The sequence below is a fragment of the Nuphar pumila genome, chromosome 7 (genome assembly GCF_984573655.1).
Source record: "Nuphar pumila chromosome 7, dmNupPumi1.hap1.1, whole genome shotgun sequence".
NCBI classification, from domain to species: Eukaryota; Viridiplantae; Streptophyta; class Magnoliopsida; order Nymphaeales; family Nymphaeaceae; genus Nuphar; species Nuphar pumila.
In genome coordinates, this window is record NC_143255.1 from 7,814,999 (window position 1) to 7,830,305 (window position 15,307).

The window sequence follows — 15,307 nt, forward strand, 5'->3', positions numbered from 1 at the left end:
CTTCATTTGATTCTTGTTATGGAAAGGCCTATGCAACTGAAGATACAACGGGTTAAGAAACTCATCGACTTCATGATGATCACCGAAAAGGATTGTAGCACAAATCAAATGGAAGCTTGACAAGAAATGCAAAGTACAACAAAGGAATTACTCACTCAAAAGTCCAGTAAACACCTGTGTCGCTTCGTGCTTTCAAGGAGGATAGGGAGAATTTTCACTCTAAGTGATGGATCATGCTTACAGCTTCAAATGTAACACATTAATTTCATTCAACAGGGAGAAGGGAAGACTGTGTGCTATTCTTACAGACAATTGTCAGCATTGCAACATGCAGATCCCTCATAATCAAGAAGGGAGCACAAATAATGTGGCATAGCTATTGCAGAAGGGGCGGGAGCAAGCAAATATTTCTAAATTACATTAACATGGAAAATATACAAGACAGCCTCTGCATATTATTGAAGGCTATGCAGCATTTCCAGCTCATGCCTTTGGACTTGATGACCAGAAAATGTCATCCATGTGAATGTACAGTTTGGCCTCCTACTTTGAAAACCTGAAAAGGATCACATGACTTGAGGTGTTCACACTAAAGTTTTAAGCCCTATAGAGAAAGAAAATGGGCTTGAAAATTTTCCAAATCTTTTAAAGCAAAAGCATAAACCTTAATCTTTTTTTTTTTTTGAGAAACAAAGCATAAACCTTAATCACTCAAGTGAGAAAAGGAATATCTTCCACCATTACCCACATTTACCTTGTGATGGATGTGTGTTATCAGTTGAATGTAGTACACACGATAGAGAAGAGTTCCTAGACAGGTGGCAGGGGACGCCGACAAGTTGGGCATTCCATCTTTACATCCATCCATCTTTGCAAGCAACCAGAGTGGAAAAAATGTTCGCATGGTGTCACCTGCACAAGCATTGCATATTGGAATGCACATTTCAGGATAGACAAGCAACACCCTTAAACAACAGTTAAAGGTGAAGTGATTCAAATGATTACCATGAAATCATCTGAATGCTGCACAAGATCAATTGTGGCCATGCAGATAACGCAATCACTAGAATGATTTGTATTCTGATCGATCCTTTTGTGATAGTTATACTTTTCAGGTAGAATCTGATCATCAATAATGAAATGAAGTATGTCGTATAGACAAACTCAAGAAGAAAAGGAAAAACAGAAACAGCCATTATTGAAAAGGAAAATGAATAATAATTGCTACGTCAAACATTTAGTCTGGTCTGGCATGTTAACCAACAAAAACCTTTTGCATGAACCTCATGCTATTCACAAATAAAATAACAACCTTTCTATAATGTTGATTACTTAAACAAGGGCAGAGTGAGAAAAGACAGCATAAAACTGAACGCTAAAACTTAGCACTTACAAGTGCTGCATGTACTACATGATCACTGCCTCAGAAAATAACTTATGCAAGAGCTCCACCCTTTATATAATATGGAAATAGATAAAATCAACAGAAAATGAGCAATGCACAATAGTAAATCATCATACATGGAAAGAATAGCATGATACAAAAAGTAGACCTTCATATACCTGTGAATGGTTCAACAACTTTGACAGGGAATAGGTCTACAAGAATATACAAAAAGGTCATTCACTGCTTGTTAAGTATCAAGTGGCAGTTTAGCGGTTAGAAGCATAATTTCATAGTTTAAAGTGAAAAGAATTGCATAAAGAGAATTCCTTATTTGATAGAAAATTCTAGAAATGAAGAGTAATGGTAGTTTCAAACAAGGAACTAAATTGTGTGTACACACAGAGAAAGCAAGGAAAAGCTACCAAGGATGGTACCAGGAAAACAGAAAGAAGTATGGAATTACTGGAAACAATCACAACACCCTTGCACAGGAAGAATTCATATGGATTCATTTGGTAAAAGAATCATTCTATCCTGAACAAAGTAATGGAATTAAACATACATGAATGTAGACTTATGTGGATATATTAATGTGTTTATTTGAGTGCGTGAACATGCACAAGTTACTTTGCATGAAGAACTTAATCCAAAATAGAGCATGCACATAACAGAGGAAATTGCTGAAGACATTACCTGATGAGGAATGAACCATCGAGATCCAAAATAATGTTGAAGGAGAAGAATGATGGCTTGAAGTCCCACGAATATTATCAAACATAAGCACCAATTCCAGTCTGTAGCATTTCGCATGAAATTGTTTGGGCAACCAAAAACATATAATGGAATGGCCAATCGTGTGAGGGTAATTCCCAGTATGTAATAAGGGTGTAGAGGTTTTCGTGTATCCCTTATGACATTTGTAACTATTTGAGGAATCCAAAATGAATACAAAACTAACAAAATTGATCGCATGAAATTATGCATCTCATACATTACCACAATGCCTCCCAAGAGAATGCCATCTGCAAAGAAATAGTCCATTGTCAGTTATGAAAAAATAATATTAAATAGAATACAATCCAAAGAAGAAGAAAAAATGGTAACCAATTTTTGTGGGACAACTTTCACAATAATAGTACAGTCGAGATAAATGGATGGAAAAGTAGATACACGGGGATGCTGCTGAACTCGGATGAGACTAAGAGACTAGCACAGTTTTCTAATTAATTATGTATATAGTTCTTTATTTTCACATTGTGGCATACACATCTATCAACTTTTCCTTGTACTCTCTCTACAACACAAACACACAAAGAGAGACAAGGACGTTTGGAGTCTTATCTCTTGTGACATTTTTTGGGTTGAAGGGTAGCAATGGTGATAGTTATTTAATATTTTTCAATATTAAAATAATATTTTTGAGATTGACACCGATAGTTACTTTCTAAGTGCACTAAAAAAAAATAGTTATCAAAAGGAAGAGCATGTATGGCTCTTACCATCAAAAGACTGAATTTGCTATGCTAAAGGAGCTTATGACGTCCAGTGAGTGTACAAAAGCTGAATGAGTTTTCTATCTCATTGAGCAGCAAACATGGCAGAAAAATCAAAAGGACAACATAACACATGGGAGAAAAAGTTTCACCAAGTTGAGGCCTCTTAGTCAAAAGTACAAGCCATGGATCTTTGAGAACATTATGTTTCTGGAACCTATTAATAAAGCACAAACTGCACCTCTTTTCCATATGAATGTTTTCAAATCCAAAGATATGAGCACACTGCAGATATTCCATGCTGGGTAGAGAAAGTGACATGCTATACAGGACAGGAAATAGGAAACTTCAGATCTAGTATCAAATAGCCACCATTTCAATTATTTGACCATATTCTAGTTGAGGGGCTTCTGTTTAGAACAGGTGCAACTCTGTAGAACCATTAAATACTAACATTTTAGTCTATTATTTATCTGCATGTTACTGGACAAGTTTTTCCTTTTTTCATATAGGATTCTTGTTAGGTCAATGTGCTTTTCTCTGAGTGTTCAAGGATCTTTATTTTGGATGTGCATAATACCTGGGCCCTAAGGAGGGCAGACGCTTAATTTTTCAGAATAAAATGACTTTCCAAGAAGTTTTGTTTTAGAAAATAACGTGATGCCAAGATATTCGAACTATCTTTAGATTACTCAGTGAGACCACAGGATTTCAATTTTCCTCCCTGTTCCTCAATGTTACACACAATTTGTAATTCAAATTCTAAACCTGCTCAAATAATGAGGTTAACAAAATTAACTGGTGCTAGGAAGGGGGAAAAGTCCTGGTGTAATTGCAAGACAGTAACAATAGTAAGGAGAAACTGAATGGCACCTAGTACAACAGGTATATGTAAGTTACAGAACAGGAAAAACTAATGACTTCATTTTGTTATACCAGGCACTCTAAGAATTGAAGAAATTAATCATTAGCACAAGTACTTACAGAAACGGCTATATAGAGTTGATAAATCACGCCTCATTGTTTCCCATCCCTCACTTGAGTTAATAGATCTACTTGCTTTCCAAATTGCAAGAAGATACCTCATCTCAAAAATTGCAAAGACCACAAATTTAAAAAAGGCTGCCGTGGCAAATGCATTAAAAAGAGATTCTGCATGTAAAAAAATTTAGGGTGTTACTCTATGCAATCTTAAAGATGGTTAATGCATTTGGATAGGATAGATCCATGAAATATAAAATTTAAAATAGAATATAATGGCAATGTAATTTAGCAATCAAGAGGAAGGATGGCATAACTGCAGATCAGTATCCCCATTAGCATGTCTGAGCAATAAAAGAATGTGCAGCAAGAGTTATGTGAAATTTCTTTATTTGACAAGCAAGAGAACTGAACACCATTCATCCTTTACAAGGGAGAAATTACAAAAAGGAGTTGCAAATTTACTTTCCACATGATAACAGATATATAATTTCAGGAATGGTTTTATCATATAGGGTTGCACTACAACAATAAGATAGACCTAGCTGGATCAGATAAAGATGGCTATGGTGCCACCTAGTGAATCAAAATGAAAATTTGCATTGTCTTTATTCTACAATTTTATTCACTGGATTCATAGATTGTTCATTAATTGTGAATTTTCCGTCTCTGGAGTCAATGTTACTTTATTTACTTACTAATATGTGCATATGCTGACCTTTCTATTTTTTAGAGAGAAACAGGAAAATTTTGTTTCAGTTCAGACACGAAATACATAAATAAGACAGTAAGAATGAGTAGGATGAAAAGGAGTAATCCAAGATATTTTACATTATCCAACAAACTAGATTTGCGCAAAGGGCCGAACCAGGGTAAATCCTTATTTGGCTACTTTGCTGGTACACATACACTTACCTCAACTTCAATCAGTTTCTGAATGAATGAAACATTCAAAAAACATATCGTCAAACATGTGATTGTTTCCTTCCGTAGCACCCACCATATTTAAAATAACTGGCATTTCCAGATGAATCTCCAAAGTTTTTTCCTTCTAAAACTCACTGGCCTCGGAATGAGATATCTAGCATTGGAAAACTCCCCAGCACACCATTCAACATAGGAAAGACTGATTTAATAAGTTTTGAAAAAAAGACAAAAAAGAATGTGTGGAAGATTCCTCTGCCTTAGACAAAGTATGTGCCCGCCTGGGTCCAAAGTATCTTTTCATCCTTATATTGATCCGGGTGTTCATTATATCCAATGAGACTAGCCAAGCGAAGGTCTTGTAGAATGATAGTGTACAACAACAAACAACAAACAACAACAACTACGCCTTCATCCCAAAACAATTGGGGTCAGCGATATGAACCAAAAAAGAAAATCATTTTGGGTCTTCCACATGATAGTGTAGAATGATAGTGTAAATACCAAAAATTTACATTTCGTGAATACACCAAAAGTTTTCATTTGGATTACCATTTTTGTCAAAAAAAAGTTTCCTGACCAGTTTATTACTATGCAATATGTTAACTGCTAATTTCTAGATATAGGACTGCATAATACATGTCTATGAACCACATTTTTAGCTCCTCATTACCATACTTTTGTTGATCTTACCATGAATTCAAGGAGAGATTGTTTGTTAATAGTATTGTTTTGTTTTTCAATAATTTCCCTTGAGATTTATATTTTGACCTTTTTTCTGTTTATTCTTCCTTCTGTCCTCTCTATTCCTCTCAATTTCCTCTTTCATCATCCACCATAGTAACATAAATCCAACAGGCAAGCTAGGATAGCCTAACAATTTGATTGGAACCCAAGAAACCTTATCTAATATAATTCAATTTCAAACAATTTAGTTAAAAAACTTGACTGAGGTGCCATACAAAGTTGTATTCCAGCAACCGAAGCTCAAGAAGATCATATTAAACCTGAATAGTAAAATCCAACAGGCAAGCTAGGATAGCCTAACAATTTGATTGGAACCCAAGAAACCTTATCTAATATAATTCAATTTCTAACAATTTAGTTAAAAAACTTGACTGAGGTGCCATACAAAGTTGTATTCCAGCAACCGAAGCTCAAGAAGATCATATTAAACCTGAATAGTAAAATCCACATTTCAAAACAAAGAAAACAACTATAATTTGCATATTCAACATAAAAAACTCTAAAAGTTACTGTATAATTTTTATGGTTTCTAGTTGTATCTTAATTTTTTATCATAATGGGAGTTTTCAATTAGGACGTTTATGTTGAAGTATAGCAGGATTCGACTTTTCTATTATTATTGAAATTAGTGTCAGTGAATTATTACCAGATCAATTTTATGAAATATGATGGTATGGTTATCCATTGAAAACCCAAACAGTAACACTTGACAAGAACCATTTAAAAATTTAACAAAGAACTGCTTATTCAATCTGTGCTTAATGTAGGAAGTCACCTGATAATCCCTGAGTATGCCGACAATTTATTGACTTTCTTTTGTTTCACTAATAAATGTAACCATGAGAATTGGAAAGAACAAATGCTTCTGCTATACTGAATATCATCAATTTCCCACCTCTCGATATTTTAAGTTTGAAACTCACCAACTAAAATGCCTGCAGTTAAATGCAGCAGACAGAGGTATGCATCCATGATAGCTTGTTGCCCTATCATTAGCAGTGACACTTTGGCTGCACCCTGAACATTTTCAGGAAAATAAAGACTGTTCATGACTGCCACTAAATAAAAAAGGCATGGAAATACATGTCAATGTTCATTATTGGTAACGGCCCTGAATTGATTTTCAAAACGATTCAGGGAATCGGCTGATTCCGATTCTGACCTGAATCAGCCAGTTTTCAACCAGGAGATGATATGTTTCAGTAAAATATTAAAATAATATTAAAACCATTTTCAAATATTTTTAAGAATTTTGAAAGATAAGCTGATTCAGCCCTATTTTGTATCGATCTTGGGCCGATACGATACGAATTAGCCGATTCGCACCAATTCTGACATTGGTCATAAATCTACCAAGAGGAAGTGATAACATCTGGTTGGTCACAAAAAATAAAAAAACATATGGATACTTACAGACTGAGTATTGCTGTGCTCCATTTGTCGAATCAACAGAAGAACTTGAAGAAAAGAGACCTGGTTTATTTGGATATTAAGGTTCACAAGGAACACCAATTAATACTAAAACATTGGCATTCATGAAAAACAAGATGCTTAAATAAGGATACAAAGGTGACCATCAACGTATAGTTAACAGCCTTATTGTAATAGACATCAGTGTTGACCGAGGTCGCATTTAGAAAAATTGGTAAAATACATTCTCCATCATCGTCCACTGAAGGACTCTCCACCAAGCCTTCCATATGGTAAAATTCATGAACTCCATCTAAGAACAAGAATGAAATACTTAGCAGCCAATAAATGAGTCAAGACTCAGATGAATGGTTCAATTATAAATGTGCAACAGGTGATTTCATTTTTGTATTACAATAATTAAAGTGGAAAGCCAAGCAAAGTAAAGTCAAAAGGCAATGTGTTACATCCTCTGAAATATTACACTCTGATGTATAGGGTCCATCCTCAGTTTTGTATGTTGATTTATGTCCTTTGTTGACTACTATTCTAGAATGATCTTGGCGTATCTGATGATGTAAAGATGAAGTGGTCTCTATATTTTAAGTGGTTCATAAATCATTAGAGAATCGATATTGTGCTAGTGTTAAGATACCACACTCGGACAATAGTGAGTACATATCACACCGGTTGAGAGAGTATCATCACAAACATGATATTGAGCCTCAGATTGCTTGTCCTCATACACCTCAACAGAATAGGGTTGCACAAGGGAAGAACAAGCACTTGCTTGAGGTTACCCATACTTCATTAATAGGGAGAAATGTCTGTAACTGTTACTAGGGGATGCCCTATTAACAGCTGTCAATCTGATCAACAAGATGCCTGGTGATGCCCTAAAGGAAAAGGTCCCTCTCCAGGTTCTTGACCCACAAGCAAAAATGCTTCATATTATTCCAAGAGTCTTTGGTTGTACTGTTATGTACACATTTTTTCCCATTCCAGAGATAAACTTGACCTTAGAGCAATCAACATGTATATTAGTTAGATACCTAACCATGTCAATAGGCAAAGATATGTGACCCTAGACATTACATTCTTCGAAGCAAACCATTTTTCAGAGTGACAAGGAGTATTCTAGAGGAGAACAGTATTGCCATATTTAGCTTTAGTGAAGGGGTTACATGAAATGAAATATAGGTGAAGAAAGATCTTACATTAGAGCAAAAAGAGAGTTGTGATGCTTGATCCACTCACTACTACCAACTATAATTCTCATGAGTCAGATCTTGATGTTGTAATGAAATACAAGTGCCAAAAAACAATGTCACAAAGTGACTACAAGAAGGCACAATCACATGAGCAGAATGTCTCTAATGGACAAGATACAATATGCCACAAAGGACATCCAACTACACACAAGAGAGAAGAAAGAACTTGAAATAACAATGAATGTATTACTAAAATGCTTGAAAAGCATTAAAGAGAATAGAAGAGAAGTCCCCTTTACATACACATCAAGAGGGGCCAAGGGGAGCTCCCAAAAGAGTCGTTGGGAGCTCCCCAACAGTCACAAATAGTCCCAATGACTCTTAAGGGAATCCCATTTTACCCCTTTAATTAACAAAAAGAAAATATATATATATATATATATATATATATATATTATATAAAAATACAAAAATGTCTCTAATGGACATATCTATTTACAAATAAATGAAAAGACCAAATTACCCTTAGTGAGCATTACAAAAGATATACATATAAATATATATATATGAAATATATATATGTGTATATATATATATATATAACATTCATATATTTTAACACCCTCCCTCAAACTGACAATAAGATCACTAAGAGTTTGCTTAGGAGAAAGTAGAAACAAAGTGATGGCAAAGCTTTAGTACAAAATCCTATGAACTGATACTCTGAAGTGATATATGGTAGTCAAATGGTGCCCTATAAAAATTTATCTCGAACATAATGACAGTCCATCTCGATGTGCTTTGTTCGTTCGTGAAAGGTATGATTGCTAGCAATGTAGATGGCACTCTTATTGTCGCAACACAATTCGAAGAAATAGAGATAATGACTACCATATCTTTGAGCAGACTTCTCAACTAAACAAGTTCAGTTGTAGTTGTGGTCATCACCTTATACTCGGCTTCCGTAGAAGATAAAGACACCTTTTGTTGTTTATTACATCTCTCAGAGATTAATGATTCTCCAAGAAAAATACAATAACCTGTGATAAAAATATGATCATTGGGGTTCCCACCCCAATCAGAGTCAGTATAAGCAATTAAATTAAGAAATGAAGAAAAAGCTAAAAATAGTCCTTTAGTTATAGATTTTTTCAAATATCTGATAATTCGCATGACAGCAACATGTGTATAGTAGTAGGAGCATTTTAGAATTGACTTGCAAGTGAACATAAGCAATATCTGGTCTGGTAATAGACAAATATGTTAGTGATCCAATCAATTGACGATAAAGAATTTGATCTTTTAAATAAGTTTCATCATCGCCTCTTATCTTGGCGTTGATTACTTCTGAAGTCTCCACCTTCTTTTCATCACTTAAGCTAGACTTAGCAAATAATATTTGATGCAAGATTTATTTAAGATAAAACATATCCACGAGGAGAATATGCAACTTCTATCCCTACAAAATACCTTAGAAATCGACATATCAAAATTGCTTTTAAGAATATTTTTAATAAACTCAATGCCCTTTTTATCATTCCCAATAATGATTATGTCATCAACGTATAACAATAAAATAGTTATGTGATCACTAGTATTCTTAACAAAAAAAGTAGTATCAGTATAACAAGAAGTAAAACCATTATCAAGAACAACTTTACTAAAGCGATTATACTAAGCTTTTGGAGCTTGTTTAAAACCATAAAGAGCTTTATTAAGTTTAAGAATTTTTTATTTCTCAATCTCAAGACCCAACGGAGGATCCATGTAGACTTCTTCATAAAGGTTCTCATTTAAAATTGATAGATAGGTAATTGTTTAATAGATGCTAAGGCTATTACAATTCTTACACTAGTCATCCTAACAACCAGAGGTTTCCTCGTAATCAATTTCATATTCTTATGCATACCCTTTAGCAACTAACCTAACTTTGTATCTTTGTAATGACCCATCACTCTTAGTTTTAACTTTATAAACTCATCTATATCTATAACCTTTTTTCAAAGGAAGACCTACAATTATTTAAGTGTTAGCTATGTTGAGTGCTTCTAATTCAAATCTCATAGCATCAATCCAATGTAGATGTTGCTTGGTTTCTTTAAAGTTGGAAGGCTCATGATAGAAATGGATCATCATTAGACAAGTTATATAATTTGAGGAAAAGGAATCATATGACAAATTTTTAAGGAGGTCTACTACTCCTAGAAGATCGCCTAGGTAGGGATTCTTCTACTTGGTCTTCTAAGAAAATATTTTGTAAATATATGTCAAAATCATTTTGATGTTTATTTCCTTCTCTCCGAGTATACACATGGATATCATTGGGATTCTCATTATGAGAATCATCATTTTGATGAAGCAAATCATTATTTTAATGAGAATTGTCATCACAAACATTATCACAAATAGTATCATTAAAATCTTTAGACTCATTTCTAGGTAATAAGTCAGAGAAAAAAGTAATCAACCTCTTCTTTGGGTTTTTGAGATTCAAATTCATTTTGTTTTTCAAGAAAAAGTTATATTTCTTGAAATATAAATTTTTGTTTTTAATATCATAACACATATATCCCTTTTGATTTTCACCATAACCAATAAAAACCCATTCAAGAGTTTTTGGTGAAAGTTTATCTTGTCCTTAAGGAAGAACAAAGCATTTCCAACAAAAAAATAATAATCTTTTAAAATCTAGAGATATTTTGAACATTTTTTTAAAGGGAAAAACATTTTTTAAAGATGAGGATGGCATCCTATTTATAAGATAAATTGCAGAAAGAGCAACTTCAGCCCAAAAGTTCTTTGGAACATATTTAGAAATAAGAAGAATTCTTGTTTTTTCAATAAGATGTCTATATTTTCTTTCGACAAGGTTATTTTGTTGAAGAGTGTTGAAGGTAAGGTGAGATGCGCAGCAACCAAGGTTGAGAGAGAGAGAGAGAGACGACTCGAGAATAATCAAAACTTCTTGTCTTCAATTAGGGCTAATCTCTATATTAAATAGAGATAGTCCAAGAAACAAAATTACACCCAGGTCCCTCATTAAAGAATAAGATTCAAATAACCTCTAGTTTAGAAAAACTTATTTCCTAAAAACATCTTAGTCTCAACACTCCCCCTCAAGCTGGAGCATAGATATCAATCATGCTCAGCTTGTCACAACACTTTGAGAAATTTGATCTCGCCAGGGCTTTGGTAAAAACATCAGCTACTTGATCTTCGGAAGATACATGATCGGTGCAGATATACCCAGCCTGAACCAAGTCGCGAACATAGTGACAGTCAACTTCAATATGTTTAGTCCTTTCATGAAACACTGGATTGTTGGCAATATATGTAACAGCCCTATTGTCACACATCATCAACATAGGTAGGGATACTTTCTCCTGAAGCTCGGTCAAGACTGATTTTATCCACATAATCTCAGCTGCAGTCTGGGCCATTGCTCAGTATTCAGATTCAGCACTCGACCTGGCTACAACGGTTTGTTTCTTACTCCTCCAGGTAACAAGATTTCCTCCCACAAACACACAAAATCCAGATGTTGACTTCCTATCTTCAACAGATCCTGCATAATCCGCGTCAGTGTAAGCAACAACGTCCAAAGATGGATTTCGTTTAAACAACAGACCTTTACCAGGAGATGCCTTTAAGTACCGAATAACCATCATAGCTGCATCCCAGTGAACTTTTGTAGGTTTGTCCATGAACTGACTGATTTTACTCACAGCTAATAAAATGTCAGGTCTAGTAACAGTCACATATAGTAACTTACCCACCAAGGATCTAAAGCTGACACTGTCCACATATTCAGACTTCTCATCGAACATGTGAGTTTTGGGATCCATTGGAATATTAGCTGGCTTGGCTCCTAGCATTCCAGTCTCTTTTAATAAGTCCAACACATACTTTCTTTGAGACAACACTAAGCCTTCTTTGTTTCTTGCAACTTCGATACCCAGAAAATATCGAAGGTGACCAAGATCTTTAGTAACAAAGTGTTTCTGAAGATGATCTTTTGTGGTAGAAATATCTTGGGCACTGCTCCCTGTTAATATGATGTCATCGACATATACCACCATAACAACAATTCCAGCACTGGTTTTCTTGATGAACAAGAAGTGATCTGAAGCTGATCTGACAAAGCCAAAACTCGACATTACCTCAAATAATTTGTGAAACCATGCCCTTGGACTCTGCTTCAGGCCATAAATAGCCTTCTTCAACTTGCACACCTTCTTACACTCCCCCTGAACCTCGAAGCCTGGGGGTTGTTGCATGTAGACAGTTTCATGCAAATCCCCATAAAAAAAGGCATTCTTGACATCCAACTGAAACAAGGGCCATCCATGGTGGACAGCAACAGAAAGAACAAGTCGACTAGTGCCAAGACGAGCAACTGGGGAGAAAGTTTCAAAAAAGTCAACACCATAAGTCTGAGTATACCCTTTTGCAACCAACCGGGCTTTGTACCGTTCAATTGACCCATCCGAGTTGTATTTAATGGTATATACCCATTTGCAGCCAACAATATCTGCATCAGTTGGAGGATCCACCAAATCCCAAGTACCCCTAGAACATAGGGCATTCATCTCATCCTTCATAGCCTGCATCCATTTGGGGTCGAATAGAGCCTGACTGTGATGAAGCGGAACAGAGGAGACAGACAAAGCCGAGATAAAATTCTTCATAGACGCCCCTAGATTAACTTCAGAAACAAACTGAGAAATGGGATGAAGAGTGCACTGTCTTTTCCCTTTTCGCAGAGCAATAGGAAGATCCTCATCCATGGCAAAAACTTCAGTATGCTCAGAGATACTTGCCTCAAGAGAAGGAGATAATGGGGGCATGGAAGTAGGTGGTAACCTGTGAGTATACACTATAGGAGGGTTTCTGTATCGAGACTCCCCAGAGGATGGAGCCACAGGCTTTGGAGTGAACGACTCTAAAGAAAAAGGGGGAATTGGCAGAGGAAAAATATCACCCTGACTATCTTGTAACCTTAGAGTAGTACTCGAAAAATAAGGAATAGACTCAAAGAAGGTAACGTTCGCACTGACATACTCTTTATGAGATATAGGGTCATAGCAACGATATCCTTTTTGGTTCTTAGGATACCCAAGGAAAACACATTTAATAGACTGCGCAGCAAGTTTATCTCGATCAGGACCCAGCTTATGCACAAAACACACACATCCAAAAACTTTAGGGGGGATAGGAAAGAGAGGAGCCTCTGGATGGAGAATTTGAATTGGGATTTAGTCTTCTACAGAACTTGACGGCATGCGATCTATAAGAAACCCGACTGTCAAAACTGCATCTCCCCAGTATGTAGCAGGCATATTTGATTGAATCATAAGACACCGAGCAACATTAAGGATTTGTCTATGTTTCCTCTCAGCCACCCCATTTTGCTGGGAGGTATGGGGACATGTAAATTGAGGTTGAATCCCATTAACAGAGTAGAATTGAAGTAAGTCTTTGGATTTGAACTCAAGAGCATTATCAGTGCGAACAATTTTAACACATATGTCAAAATGAGTTTTTATCTCTGCAATTAAAGATTTAAGAATGACAGGACCTTGAGACCGATCTTTTAACAGGAACACCCACGATAGCCTCGAGAAGTCATCAACAATAACTAGATAATAACGACATTGAGACCTATTCGGAATCCTACTCGGACCCCACACATCTACATGAAGAAGATCAAACAATCCTTGACTTGATGGACTCTGACTGGTGGGAAAAGAGCTTCGACAATGTTTTCCCAATTGACATGTTTCACACTGAAAAGAAACTGAGGGAGGTATATGAGGAATGACACGACGAAGTTTTGTCACTGGAAGGTGACCCAAACGATGATGCCACAATAGAGGACTTGAGGATGATGTAACAGCAGAATAGGCCGAGACCTCTGGTTGGTGTAGGTAATACAGACCACCTTCCTCATAGCCACCACCAATCCTTCTCCCAGTCAGCAAGTCCTGAAAGGTGCATCCCATAGGATCAAAAATCACTCTACAATTCAACTCTTTTGTCATTCGACTGACGGATAATAAATTCTGTGGAAACGAAGGAGCATGAAGAACATGCGACAATTGAAGAGTAGGGGTAATAGACATGTTTCCCTGCCCTACAATTGGGGAAGAGCTACCATCAGCAAAACGTACCCCTTTTTGACTTGTCACAGGTTTTAAACTTAAAAAATTGCTCGAGTTTCCGCACAAGTGACCAGAGGCTCCAGAATCAATGACCCACCTACCACCTTGAGCAGATAAGTCATTACCTGCCGAGCACACAACCTCCGCAACAGAAGACTTCAAATTGGATGATCGTAAAGCAAGGAGCTCATCATATTCAGCCCTGCTAAGAGTTACACAATCATTGGAGGAATCTACATCTGATTTAACCACTTGAGCCATAATATAAACTAATGGGCTTGATTCACAAAATGCAGGAGCAACCACACGCGCATACCCACAATAAAAAACAAGCCCGACTATATCAAGTTTTGACTTCACCAAAGAAATCTGAGAAACACGACCTTCGACAGTTCAGATCCAAACTTCAAATATAATTTTACAGAAACTTGACCAAAAATTTCCACCTCAACCAAAGATGACTAAAGGTTGTAAAACAAGATCACACATCCAACACAACTTAGAATGTGTTACCATCACACATCCGCCACTACGACAACCAGTAGCAACACCCAACACAGAATCCCACTTCAAACGACAAGGTTCCCACACACAGAATATTTTTCAACACAGCAGGGAATCACGCCTGCTGATTCAAAAAAAAATTTAACATGCTGTTTTCAAATGTCAGCTGAGTCAAAAGGATCACAACACAACACCCAGCTGCTTGCTAAATAGAATCTGAGCACAACCAGCGATAACATGAGCAGAAACAAAATTTTTGAAAACTCACGACAGCTGCTCCCAGCAATATAAATCACGACAGCCTGAATACCACGACTACAATAGGCTGTCTACTACGACTATACATCCACCACTATAGAGATGTATATCACAACTACGATAGAGATGCATACCTCGACCGCATATCCACCACGAATATGTCTCTGATTCATGCTAGAAACAAGAGACTTATTCAACATCCACTCTACCCCCATTGACTCACTTTGAAAT

At 36.1% G+C, this 15,307-nt stretch overlaps 1 protein-coding gene across 3 annotated transcripts in view; it reads right to left on the minus strand.

Moving 5' to 3' along the window:
- Positions 1 to 237: 237 nt before the first annotated feature.
- Positions 238 to 15,307, minus strand: part of LOC149831027 (transmembrane E3 ubiquitin-protein ligase FLY1-like) — a 92,049-nt gene continuing 76,979 nt past the window's right edge. For 2 of the 3 annotated variants that reach the window (XM_090013617.1, XM_090013616.1), the window contains exons 8-15: positions 7,098 to 7,255; positions 6,946 to 7,005; positions 6,456 to 6,549; positions 3,865 to 4,032; positions 2,081 to 2,409; positions 1,006 to 1,122; positions 755 to 912; positions 238 to 556 (exon numbers count right to left, since the gene is read on the minus strand). In XM_090013617.1, the coding sequence (XP_089869743.1) occupies positions 811 to 912; positions 1,006 to 1,122; positions 2,081 to 2,409; positions 3,865 to 4,032; positions 6,456 to 6,549; positions 6,946 to 7,005; positions 7,098 to 7,255 (1,028 nt within the window). In that variant the 3' untranslated portion in view covers positions 238 to 556; positions 755 to 810. Of the gene's footprint in view, positions 557 to 754; positions 913 to 1,005; positions 1,164 to 2,080; positions 2,410 to 3,864; positions 4,033 to 6,455; positions 6,550 to 6,945; positions 7,006 to 7,097; positions 7,256 to 15,307 lie in introns of all 3 variants that reach the window. The other variant, XM_090013618.1, reaches the window with a different exon arrangement.